This window comes from Dioscorea cayenensis, chromosome 5 (genome assembly GCF_009730915.1).
Source record: "Dioscorea cayenensis subsp. rotundata cultivar TDr96_F1 chromosome 5, TDr96_F1_v2_PseudoChromosome.rev07_lg8_w22 25.fasta, whole genome shotgun sequence".
Lineage (NCBI taxonomy): Eukaryota > Viridiplantae > Streptophyta > Magnoliopsida > Dioscoreales > Dioscoreaceae > Dioscorea > Dioscorea cayenensis.
This window is the reverse complement of record NC_052475.1, coordinates 31,288,336-31,301,189: the sequence shown is the minus strand read 5'-3', so window position 1 is coordinate 31,301,189 and position 12,854 is coordinate 31,288,336. Positions and strand designations below refer to the sequence as shown.

Here is a 12,854-nt window from a genome sequence, read left to right as displayed (position 1 = left end):
CTTAGTTTGGCATGAAGAACCGGGTTATCCAACGAAACCCAAAAGAAAAACAAAATCAAATCTTGCTGAATTAAGATTAGCATTAATTAATACATTTCCAACAATAAATCTTATCAGGGTCCCACTGATTATCAGTTATATCAACGGTTCATTTTGCATCATCAGATATTACTAAACATCAAATCTAACGGCTAGAATCATACTACACCCTTATCCATTCGATTCTCGGATCTTCTAAACCGCACCTTCTTTTTAACTAACATAATTAGCACATTAACTCCACTAACCAGTAACCATCTCTAGTATAAATAAACGGCAGAGATTGATTTTAAGTGATAGACCACCTTAAGTAAAAAGTTCTCGAGTTGCAAAATAAACAGCTATAAATACCTGGGAAAAAAAAGAAAAAAAAAGCAAATATTTTTTTTTAAAGAAAAACAAATTGGCTTTCTTGCAAGAATGCTCGAACGGATCAAAACGGGGGGTTTTATACATTGCAAACCCTAGCTTAGCTAGAGAAAACTATGGATCACGGCGGCGGCAGCGGCGGCGGTAGTGGCGGCGGCGGCGGTGGAGGGTTCCATCGGAGTGAGGCGATTTCGGCCGTACAGGATGAGGAACAGTATTACGGCGAGGACGACGATTATGATGACCTCTACAACGATGTCAACGTCGGCGAGGGCTTTCACCAGACCCACCGCCCTCCGGTGCCCGAGGACCATAAGCGCACCGAGCCGCCTCCATCTCTTCCTCCCCCTCCGGTGAACGAGCCCCAGGAGAAGGTTCAAATCCCCGGCATCGTAGCGGAATCCAAGGCTATCGAACGATCTGGGGGCTTCCCTGTTGAGCAGGTCCGTCCTCCACCGCCTCCTACGGCAGTCCGCCCAGATCTTGCCGTCAATCTTGTCAGACCCGGTGAAATCCAGGGGTTCGCTGGAAACGTCGCCTTAGGCGGCGCTGCGGGAGGTGGGTTTCAGGTAAACGTTGGAAATGACGGGTTTCAAAGGCAAGGGCCGGTGGGGAACACGAATGGAGCTGGTGGCGGTGGTGGAGGAGGGACGACCTTGTTTGTGGGTGATCTTCACTGGTGGACAACGGATGCGGAGCTTGAGGCGGAGCTCGCTAAGTACGGGCAAGTGAAGGAGGTGAGATTCTATGATGAAAAAGCGAGTGGTAAGTCGAAGGGTTACGCACAAGTGGACTTCTTTGATCCGATGGCAGCGGCAGCGTGCAAAGAAGGGATGCATGGGCATATGTTCAATGGTCGGCCTTGTGTCGTGGCGTTCGCTTCGCCTTATGGAGTTCGGAGGCTTGGGGAGGCTCAGCTAAACAGGACCCAGCCGATGGCTCAGTCACAGCAGCCTGCAAACACCCAGAAGGGTCGGGGGACTGGTGGTGGTGGTGGCAGTGGTGGCGGCGGCGGTGGTGGGCAGATGGGTGGGAACTTTGGAAGAGGTGGTGGTGGTGGGAATTGGGGGAGAGGTGGTGGGATGGGCAACCGTGGACCAATGGGAAATATGAGGAACCGAATGGGGCCTGTTGGAGGCCGGGGAATTATGGGGAATGGTGGTATGGTGGCACCACCACCTCCGGTTATGCACCCAGGAGCAATGTTTGATCCTACTGGGTATGGTGCAGCCATGGGCAGGATGGCTGGTGGGTATGGTGGTTTTCCAGGACCAGTGGGCGCGCCATTCCCTGGGATGTTACCTTCTTTCCCACCTGTTGTGGCTCCGCATGTGAACCCTGCTTTCTTTGGTAGAGGAATGCCGGCGGGAGTTGGAATGTGGTCAGACCCCAATATGGGCGGGTGGGGAGCGGAGGAGCAGTCAAGTTATGGGGAGGATGCTGCTTCAGACCAGCAGTATGGTGAGGCGAGCCATGGCAAGGACCGTGCAGCAGAACGAGATTGGTCAGGAAGTGCTCCTGAGAGGAGGCATGAGAGGGAGAAGGATTTGGGGTCGGGGCATGATGTCCCGGAGAGAAGGCATAGGGATGAAAGGGAAATGGGTCGAGAGAGGGATAGAGACTGGGAGAGGGAGAGAGACAGGGAGAGAGAAAGGGACAGGGAGAGGGAGAGGGACAGAGATAGGGAGAGGGAAAGAGAGAGGGACAGGGAGCGTGATAGGTATCGAGATGACAGAGATAGGCATGGAGATCACCATAGACACAGGGATCGTGAATTGGAGCGCGATGATGATTGGGAGAGAGGGCGGTCGTCTAGGCGGAGTAAGTCTCGGGAGGTTGAGCATTCAAAGAGGCGTCGGCTATCCCCTGAATAAGTGGGCCAAGCTTGATGGTGATCAGCTCCCTCTTTTTTCCCATCTTTGTTGACTTGCTGCCTGTGGATCATCTCCTGCTGATGATGCTTTCGAGGATCTGTTGTAGCCACTTGTATGAAAGGTTAGGCCTTCTGAGTGCCATTCTTTCTGTTTTCAGTGCTTGTTTGGTTTTTATGTTCCTCTTTGTGACTTTTTGTACTGGATGACATTTGAATGTTGGAACTTGTGCATGTAGGTGACATCTTAGCATAATAGTTTTTCATGGCTGTTTTTGCAGTTTCCTAATTTGGTTGGTTTTTTGATGTTGATTTTTATGCTTGTGTCTATTACAAGGCCTCTTTACAATGTATGGTTTTCCTTGGGTTGAACTTTTGATTGCCTTTGGTGACCCGTGAAAGAAATAGCCTTTTTTGCTTGTCTTAAGCAATGCTTTATTCTTTTTAATTCTGTATTTCTTCAAGTGGCATATGGGCAATTGGAGGGTTTTGTGTGTGGTCACTGGGTCCTTCAGTTCAAGAAATTGTCCAGGTAGATGATTTTTACTTGCAAATCTTTGATATTTAAAGTTCAAGTTTTGATGATGATTGACTAATTTCTCTCTTTTTGCTGTGTTTGCAAGAAGTTCAGTTTGGCATCTGTGTCATTAACATAAGGTATCAAATTGACATATAGTAAGCGTGTGTTACTTTGTTTGTGTTCCTAGTTGTTCTTTAGAAAACTTCTTAATTAAAAGAAATATACAAGGTCCAGAATTTATGTACTGTTACATTTTCTTTTGTCAAAGTGGGAAGGAGACATCCTATGTTGCTGCTGTGTTTTAGTGTAACAGCTTACTAGTGGTTTAGAAAATCTATTTGGGGATTCCAACTTATTAATTTAGGAATTATGTAGCAAGAAGGCTTTAAATAATCTGATAATTGCCTTTAATCGCATTTCCAACGATTTTTTTCCCTCTTTTTAACAAGGCCCTAAATGTCTATTTTCAGTATAATCTGGATTATATGTCAGTGTACAGATTTTTAAGCGAACCTTATTTTGCAGTTGCCAAGTTTCGTGTTGTATCTCAAAGTTTGATATTCAGTCATTCAAGAGGCTGTGTGATACTTCAACTTTAAAACAAATTATTCTATCCCTAAATTGTACATGTCACTTGCTTTCCTATTTGGCATGTATTTGTCATATGAAAAAGCTTTCTGTGACAAAGCCTACAGAGGGGTTGTATACTGAAAGCACTTGCATTGCATTTCGTAGTTAGGTTGCCATTTTGACAAATTATGTATAAGAAAAGAATGATTTATGTGGTGCCCTGTTAAAAAGTCTATGTTTTCCTTCGCAATGAGTAGGATATGCAGATTGGTCGTTTCTTGCACTTATTTAATGGAATGACTTATGTGATTAGGTTTCCCTCATTGGATCTCTTGCTCACAGTATGGCACTGACCTGGAACCTAGTTCAAACCTATTCTTGATGTATTTCTTGATTTTTTTTTTTTTACCTCCTAGCTCTTATCTCTCTCATTATTTTTGTTGGTCTGCTATTTACTTGCGATGTCTTTCACGTGCATAAATTGTTACACTGACTAACATTATCATCTCTTTGTTTCATTGATTTTTACTGAGCCTTGCAGTCTTCTACTGTATAAAAGGTTTGCATTAATTTTGAATATTCAATCTTGACAAGTAATTAATTAATGTCCATGTAGATGAGGAGTATTTAAAAAAAAAATGAAATGGATAGTTTTTTGTTCACTTGGACCCATTGTTATGTTGACACCATTATATGTTGATTTGTTCTCAACCTTTTCTAATAGTTATTGTAGTTACTTATGATCAACTAAAAGGTCAGGATGGGATATGAGAAGGCAAAATTTAAGCAGAGGGGATGGTTGAAAGGTACTTGATCTCATATGGCGTTATATTTTTATGGATTAAATTCCTCAAAGAAAAGGAAGCCTTTCTCCATATTGTGAATATAGCTGATGGGTTTGTTTTATAATTGATACAAGAAGTTTACATTTTTTTTCTTTTTGCGGGTGGTGCTAATCTAATCTTTTATCCTATTTTTGAGTGTGCATGGTAGTCTGTTATTATGAAAAATCAGCTGCAAATTATGAGAGTCTATAGAAGCATTCCCATTAATATAGAATGTGTTAAGTGTGCTTGTGTAGCCATTTAGATATTTTAGGTGTTTCTAGAGATTTAGTCATTATCCATTATTGTTATTTTATAGTAACGTAGAGGGTTTTTATTGTTCGTATTTTAAAGAAAAGCTTATTGTTGGTTGTTGGAAACAGTAGTCTAAAATCATCTTATGAACAAGCCAAAGAACTAACAGTTTAGTGCAATAAATATTTGAAAGTTTTTAATGAAGTAGGTAGCAAACTGGGATGCAATGGTGTTTAAGCTGACATAAGTTTAAAATTTAGTGAGACTTAATGCTTGGCTGATTGTTCCTACAAGTTGCAAATTCTTTAAAATGTTGAACTTTCAATTTAGTGCGGCAGAGAAGACTATTTGGATACTAGAATACGTAAGAGGGGAAAGGATTGATTACCTGAGGAGGAAGAGAAAGGTTTTACTGCTATAGAAAGGCTTTTATGTAATTTCATGTTTTGACATTATATTATTTGATATGCATTAGGTAGGTCCAGAATTATGGCATTGGCATGTCACATGAGTAATGTTTAGGATTGGGGGATGATGTATGTTGTGAGCCTTCACGCTTATACACCTTTCAGATGAAATTGATCATTTTTAGTAAGATTCTTAGGCCTTTGGATAAGTCTTTGTTTGGTGCATGGGGGTTGAGGGGTGTGTTGAACAACACTTTAACAACATTAGATTGCTTCCACTAATAAACTTCATTGTTGTTCTAGGTTTTGTATTCTCTTGTTCCTTCTTTTTCTTAATATTATGAAGATGATACCGGTTCATTTTAATTTCAAGTAAATGGTTTTAAACAAGTATATTATGATTCATTGTTAATGAGGATCAGTAACTTGATTAGGATGGCCATGTAGCTCACTTTTGTTAGTTAATATGCACTGCTTTCAGTTTGTGTGTTGCTATGACAGTTTTTATCATTATTCTAATTCTTTTAGTTTCGGCATCCAATTTGATTCCTATATGGCTTCCCTATAGGAGATCATTCTCATGCCCTTGGTCCCGCTGCGGAAGTTGTCGGGTCATTAGCACTGTGATTGGGGGGATATTTGGAAGCATTGGTGCATACTTTATGTTGCTATGGCTCGATTTGATTTCCTGTGCAGCCAAGTGTTGTCTAAATTTGTTATTTTCTATTTTCTTACTGTTCCTCTAAGAGGTTTTAGGTTAGATGAATCTTTTGTTGTTCTCTTAACCCCTCTTAATCAGGAATTGTACAATGTGGTTGTTGTCGATGTCTTGTAACTTTCAGTGCAACAAATTTTTTGTTTTTCATTTGTCTTGTACTGTAATATAACCAAGTGGGTTTTTGGTCATTCCACTTGTTTAGGGCAGCGTTAGGTTGGGTGACCAGTGCATTTTTCACCTCTTGAGCTATTCATGTACACTGTACCATCAGATTGAGAGAAATTTTAAACCAAGTTCAATGGCCTTCAGCTTCATGTGGATCATTCATCGTGCACTGGAATGTTCATGTTGGTGGTCTGATATTGTATCTCAGTTCCCCCATTCACTAATCATTGTTCACTGTCATGTTCTATCCTTTTGCGCGTCTTTGATGTAAATTGAGGTGTAATTTTTTTGTTCCATAGTTTACAACCAGCTTTGTGCACAAGTAATGTTATTTCCCGTCCTTACTGTGATTATTCTTTCTGCCAGAATACGAGCTCAGCGCGATTGTATCATTGTTTTAAAATTTTGGACTGCTGGATTGTCAGATGTTTTGTTCTTTGTGTACCAATTTGTTATTTTTTTGAAACAAATCTTCATTTTATGAAACTATACATCTCATAGAAGAGTTGTTGAGACTGATTAGCTTTTATGGGAAAGGTCAGGAATAACAACAGAGGCTCAACTAATGCCTTCAATGTACCTGAAGTAGTTAGTTATATGAGAAATACTGACTTCTTTTTTAAGGCTAATTCTCATTGTGAAGTAGTTAGTTATATGATAAATACTGACTTATTTTTTTAAGGCTAATTCTTATTGTGAAGTATCACCATCTTCAATTTCAATGTTAACAAGTACTGATTGAATGGGAAAAAAAATATATATGATTTTCTTTGTGGTCTGCTTCAGTTCGTCCAAAGTCAAATCTGTTGAATATTGTTTCCTGCTGGATTGAGATGTTTGACTTTTGTTATTTTTGTGTCAGATACCACCACTTCTTGACGTTAATTTCATAGCCGCAATCTTGTTTGCTCTGTGTCATGCTTTTGGAATTCTGTTAATTCTCCAGAGAAATCAATGTCATATGTTGTTGTAACTTTGTTATTTCTCCCAGAGTCGTCAAAGAACTCATCAGGGGGCATTTATTATATTTTGGTGCAACAACTACACATCTCGTCCCACTGAAAAATCTATTTCTTTTTGGTCCTTAGATTTAATGATTTACTGAGTAACATACTGGGGGTGTTTTTTCATATACAAAAATTCAAATTTGAAATTATTTGCTCACCAAATCATAGTATGAAAAATTCAAATTGACTAGTTTTTTTTTTTTTTCATAACTGAGCTGAAAAGTGAAAAGCTAGGACTAGTTTGGTAGCACATAGAGAACAACTATTACCACCACTGTTGCCGTATAAAACAACACTTCCTCAACGAGTGTTGAAATTACTAGTTAGACTTTCTTTTGTACTTGTGAAGTAACGGACATACAATTAGAACAATCAACCATCTCTTAAATTGAAAAACAATATGTTTTGCTTTATTAATTTTATATACTCATATTCCATTTCTCTACTGCCTTAAAACAAGCAAACATAACTAGACTTCTAAATTCTAATCCTATCATTTGCTATATACACTGCAACAACTATAAATGACTTTAATTAAATCAAAGATCTCTTCTCAGGACGATTACCGAGCATAAGAATTATTAATTCACATGGGTCTGTCTCATAAACAATTGAGAGATAAGAACAACTGCTCATATTCACAAAGGTAGTTTTGTTATTTCACATGACCACTACAAAATCATTATAAAAAAAATATATCTAATTGAAAAATATAAGTAAATACAAATCAGGATATCAGGAATAAAATCTTCAGAGAAGACAATATGTATGTATATAATAATAATAATAAACCTTCTAAATAATGCGATATTATTATCACAATGTGATGCAAGAGTGTTAAGTACCACGTGGCACGCAATAGTCCACAGCAAGCACTATCCCAATTGACCTCCATTATATCAAACTGAAATATTAATTATTAATTTATATAAATATAAACAACAAATAAAAAAAGTTAGCCAAATCCAAACACACAAGTAAATAAGAAACCAAAATAAATAAAAAATATATATATATAAAAATACACAGAATTGATTAATAATTAATAATTAATAATAATAGTTTGTAATTAATGAGGCGGGAGAGATTAGGGAAGAAAGAGAGAGGGGTCGGGGTTCGGGTCGGTTTCGCTCCACTGACCCTGATTCCAGAACTCTCCCTGTTCGAACACCGGCGCCGGCCAATCCAAGCCGTTGATCTCACCGCCAACCATCCTCGGTCCCAGATCCGTGATCCCAGCCGTTGGATCACTGAACCCAAACCCCATCCCCACCGTAGACTGCTTCTCTGCCGCTGCTATGAGTCCAGTGAGAGAACCACCGGCGTCCGGGTTCAGATCCGGCTCCGGATGACGTGGCGGGCTACGGTTAGGGTTAGGGTTAGGGTTTGAAAGGGAAGACGCATCGCTGTTGGATCGGGAGACAACGGGGCGGCGGCGATCGCTGTCGGCGACAGCGGAGGGTTTCTTGGAGGAGGATGAGGAACTACGCTTCGACGAGCTCTTACGGGAGCCACCGCCGACGGGGACGTTGCGAAGGACGCCGCCCTTAGTCCAGTACCGCCGGCAAGCCTTGCAGAAGTGGCGGGGCTGTGAGAGGTTGTAGTTGTTATAGTAGCAGAACTTTGTATTGGTGGAGTCGCAACGGGGGCACTTGATCGGCGGAGGTGGCGCTACGGCGGCGGCGTGCTGAGACGGCGGCTCGTACCCTCGTAATCGGCGCTGCAACATCATCGCTTGCAAGTCTTGCATTCCTCGCGATCGATCGGACAGAGAGATCGTTCCTATGAGCTTCCGGAAAACTTCTGGTGAGCTCCGGCGGTGATGATCGTCATCTCCGGCGAAGATAATGGAAGCGTGAGAGAGAAGCAACTTCACGCTCTCGACTCGCAAATATCTTCCACTGTTTCGTGATCTTCGTTCATATCCTTCTCTTCTTGTCGTCTTCCTTGCTTTTTTACGATTATACCCCTCTTCATTTTACTAAATTACTTGTCAACTAACATACTTGCCATTCTGATATTAAATATTTTATTTATTTATTTATTTATTTTTTAAATTTGTGTTCTGAGCATCAAGGGAAATTTTTTATAATAATTAATAATTGATGAATATTAAATATAATAATCCTATTTATTGGAAAGCATATCTAATATTATATGGCACAGGGTGATATTTATACTTATTTCAATGAATGACATAAACAGCAATTAATTGTGGGACTAATATATGAGAGATATAGAATTTAATAATATGTTAAAAATTAGTTCGAATTAGTTAAGTTTTATTGGTTGTAATAAATATTTACATTTTGCAAAAAAAAAGAAAATAAATAAAAATATACATTAATTAATCTAGCATATGGACAGATGATATGATGGTGGCTAATGGTCAACAAGGTTGGTAGATGGTTGTTAGTTCTAGTTTCCTTCCATACAACACCATTTATTTTGTTTATTATGATATGATATATATATATATATATATATATACATATTTGATTTTTGTTTTTTTATTTTTCTAAGTGATTTTACAGAAAAAAAAATAATTTGGTGATTTTGAAAAAGAACAAATTATTACCATTAATGCTTTCAATTAAAATATTTAGACGTACCTTATATCTTGATACAATTTAGTTACTCTAATAACTAGTTCATATCAAATTCATTATGTGTGTAAATTATATCAATTTTTACAATGTCTCTTTATATCAATTTAGATGAAATTTATATTTTTCACATAATCTTAATTATACTATAAATAATTATTTCCATATTAATAATTTAGTTATTTGTTTATTCATAAACATAATCCATAGCTCTACATTTTATTATATTATTATTATTTTGATTGCTTATTAAAAAATCAGAACAGTTAGGCTCATAGGCTCATAGCTCTATATATTCATGTAAATATTAATTAATTTCATTAATAAGACATGCAGCACATCAACATCCAACTTGATATATTTGTTTTCAGAAGAAGAAATGACATGATATGGCTCCATGACTTGGTCCTATTTATCTACTCTATGTAGCCTTCTTGCATAGACTAACATTCATATATTTTCTTAGGTTGATTCCAAATATTATGTGACACACACACACACATATATATATATAACACCAAATATATTCATGTATACATAATGTTTTAGCCATTAATGTCAAAATTAAGTATTTGTGGTTGGATTAATGAGGCTGAATAAAATTTTTCTTGAACTTAATTTTGCATTGAGTATGTGCATATATTTTATGTTTAATTAATTCAAATGTAATGTAAATGATATTTCTAAATAACTAATATGGTACAAAATCAATCAAAAAGATCTTGTATCTAATGTGCCAAGCACTTGGTGAGAAAATCCCCTTTTATTCACCATATTCAAAATCATATATATATATATATATATATATATATATATTTAAACATAATTATTGCTCATAATAGAGTTGAACTAAAGCATTCATGTTGTTCAACCAATTTTATAATACCTCAATTTTGCTTTGAGATTTTAGTTTTATATTTTAATTACATTATAATTTTTCAACATTAATAATCATGAGAAGAAGATTTAAATTTATAATTTAAACTTATATGTTCTCGCATATGATTAAAATTTAATTTTTCCGAATGATATTCCACTAATAGTTAGGACCGGAAAAGTGGTCTTCATTGCTCGTCATTTAAACTATATATATATATATATATATAAAACTAAAGCCAATCTAGTAAACATTAGAGTTTTGTAGAGACTTTCTATCTAGATGTATTCGGTTAAAACCAAAGAAATCTAAAGGATACGAAACAAAAATAAATAATTTCTTCCATCTATAATATGTAAATAGGACCATAAGAAACTTATAAAAATTGTGTTAAAAGAAACCTAAGTTTTTGGGAAAGAGGAGTGGGGCGAACCCATTGGAGGCCGGGGACGCTGACAGTGGGGATGGGGCACGTCACGTGCGCTGAACCACGCCCAGTCACAACCACTATTCACAACTCTCGAAATGTCTGATCGATCGAGAATCGAACTCTCACCACTCGGTGAGAGCTCTATCGGCGACCCGTGTACCAATAGACCCGAAGGTCGTTGGCTAAAAGAAACCTAAGTTGCTAGCATGTTAATCATAAGAGTACTTTGATAGGAAGAAACAAAAAGAAAAGCCAAATTTGTCAAACTGAGTTATGAATCAAATGCAAGTTGCATAATAAGGCCACATGGGGCGGTTTTCATGCTTCTCTCTTTATTAACCTCACTATATATATAATACACACACATAAATAACTAGACAAATGCATGCATGCATGCATGCATTGAACTTCTAAACATGGATGAAAGAAGAAGAGGTGGGAATTACAATAATGTATTAAAATAAACTCTAAAGAGAGCTTCACGTCCAATTATATTCAAATGTATATTTTAAAAGATATATATGAATTATAAATAAGTCTTCTCTATATAGACTTTATTGCATGTATTCCATCCCCCATTCTTATGTAACCATCTTCCAACAACTTGTTCAATTTGTGGGTGGACGTCATTGTTGCTCTTTTGCTCTCAACTTCCATCTAACCATTTTGGTGTGTGCAGGGGCCAAGAAGAAATTTCCTTAAAATCAAACCTTTGAATATATAACATTTGGAATTATGTGTTTTTTTTTTTCTCTCTCTATATGTATGTTAGCAATTATATATCAACTTTAGCACTATTTATTATTCATTTTCTATAATGCTCTAAGTTCTTCTACCTTCAGTTGAGGACATATAACTAAATAATCAATTTTCAGATGTGCACATATCCTGATTATATATATATATATATATTAATCGTAAATGTTAAAAAAAACTTTGTATAGAACTAATTATAATATTTTTTTATAATTTATAAATTTTAAAAAAAAAGAAACATGAGTGCTTCGAAGTGAGAGTTTATTATATTAATAGCATTACATAATTTTAAAAATTAATTTGAAGGTGGAAAAAAATAATTTTAAAATTTTAATGGAGAAATTTTTTTAGAGGAAATTTCGCTAAATAATACAATTCGGGTTTAATTTCTGGATTGAGTTTTAACATTTTAGTATTTTATAGTTTAAATCTTTTGCCAAAAGGTGTTAACCCAATTGCTACTTATTAGCATGTCATAAAAATAGATATGATGAGTTATACAATTCACTTTTAATTTATTTCATTTATCAACCAATTTAGAAATAAAATAATATAATTATGAGAGGAAATTCATTGCAGTAAAGTAAATAAGTGCAGAAAAAAAAATTCAAATATATTTTTTTCAATGTCAATAAGTATTAATATAGGGTTAAGCATTTTGACACTTTTTTTATAAATAATTAATACTATAGGGTATTAAAATGTACAAAGTTACAAACTCAAACCATTATGTAATTTAGTGAATTTTTTTATTTTATAATATTTCATCGAACTGAATACTGCAGGGTAATTTTAAAAAATTGAAAAATATTAATACTATTATATCTCATTGCATGTTACAAATTTTTGAAAAGGTTGTTACAAATCTTTTGACTTAGCATTTATTAGATCCCATATACCATCAAAAAAATGAAATATAGTAACTTGATAAATAAATATTAATAAATACACAAAGAAGCCTTCGTCAGATGCACTTTTTCTTTTATAAAAATGTGAAAAACAATATTTTAATTTTTTTTAATGTTATTCTTGCTTTAATAAAAGATTTTTCTTATATATAATTCTTAATCAATTCCATATTTTTCAATGTCAGAGATTGATATTGGGTGGGAGATATTAATGAAGTATATTTTTATGAAAAAATATTTTAGTCAAGTATTCATATCATTTAAGCTATTAAATATATATTTTTTCTAATTCTAGTATTAAAACTTTAAACAACATTTATTTGGGATCATATAGAGTATAATATTACAACCTCTTCCATACTATTTGCATTTATTTAAACTTCTATCAAATCTAAATTTAGTTCTTTGAAATTGGATGCTAAAAATGATCCACATATTACATTATTATTATTTTTAACAATTTTCATAAAAGAAAATATAATTTCATAATTTGTTTAAGGGTGTATATGTAAAAGAGATGCTTCAAATTAATA

At 35.7% G+C, this 12,854-nt stretch overlaps 2 protein-coding genes across 6 annotated transcripts; one reads left to right on the top strand and one right to left on the bottom strand.

Moving 5' to 3' along the window:
• Positions 1–432: 432 nt before the first annotated feature.
• LOC120260984 (cleavage and polyadenylation specificity factor subunit 6-like) lies at positions 433–6,190 on the top strand. 5 transcript variants are annotated; one of them, XM_039268615.1, is made up of 3 exons: positions 433–2,403; positions 4,102–4,174; positions 5,423–5,719. In XM_039268615.1, the coding sequence occupies exon 1, from the start codon at positions 525–527 to the stop codon at positions 2,280–2,282; it is 1,758 nt and encodes a 585-aa protein (XP_039124549.1). In that variant the 5' UTR covers positions 433–524; the 3' UTR covers positions 2,283–2,403; positions 4,102–4,174; positions 5,423–5,719. The 5 variants fall into 5 exon arrangements, with proteins under 5 accessions (XP_039124549.1, XP_039124548.1, XP_039124551.1 ...); XM_039268614.1 differs by having other exon boundaries at positions 4,093–4,174; XM_039268617.1 differs by lacking the exons at positions 4,102–4,174; positions 5,423–5,719 and adding an exon at positions 5,775–6,190.
• A 1,553-nt stretch (positions 6,191–7,743) lies between these two features.
• Positions 7,744–8,744, bottom strand: LOC120260606 (dof zinc finger protein DOF3.1-like). The gene has a single exon (XM_039268114.1). It carries the CDS (start codon positions 8,492–8,494, stop codon positions 7,832–7,834), a length of 663 nt encoding a protein of 220 aa, XP_039124048.1. The 5' UTR covers positions 8,495–8,744; the 3' UTR covers positions 7,744–7,831.
• Positions 8,745–12,854: the final 4,110 nt, after the last annotated feature.

Excerpts from the sequence above, each read along its gene's own strand:
- LOC120260984 (XM_039268617.1), top strand. The coding sequence starts at position 525 with ATGGATCACGGCGGCGGCAGCGGCGGCGGTAGTGGCGGCGGCGGCGGT.
- LOC120260606 (XM_039268114.1), bottom strand. The coding sequence starts at position 8,494 with ATGCAAGACTTGCAAGCGATGATGTTGCAGCGCCGATTACGAGGGTAC.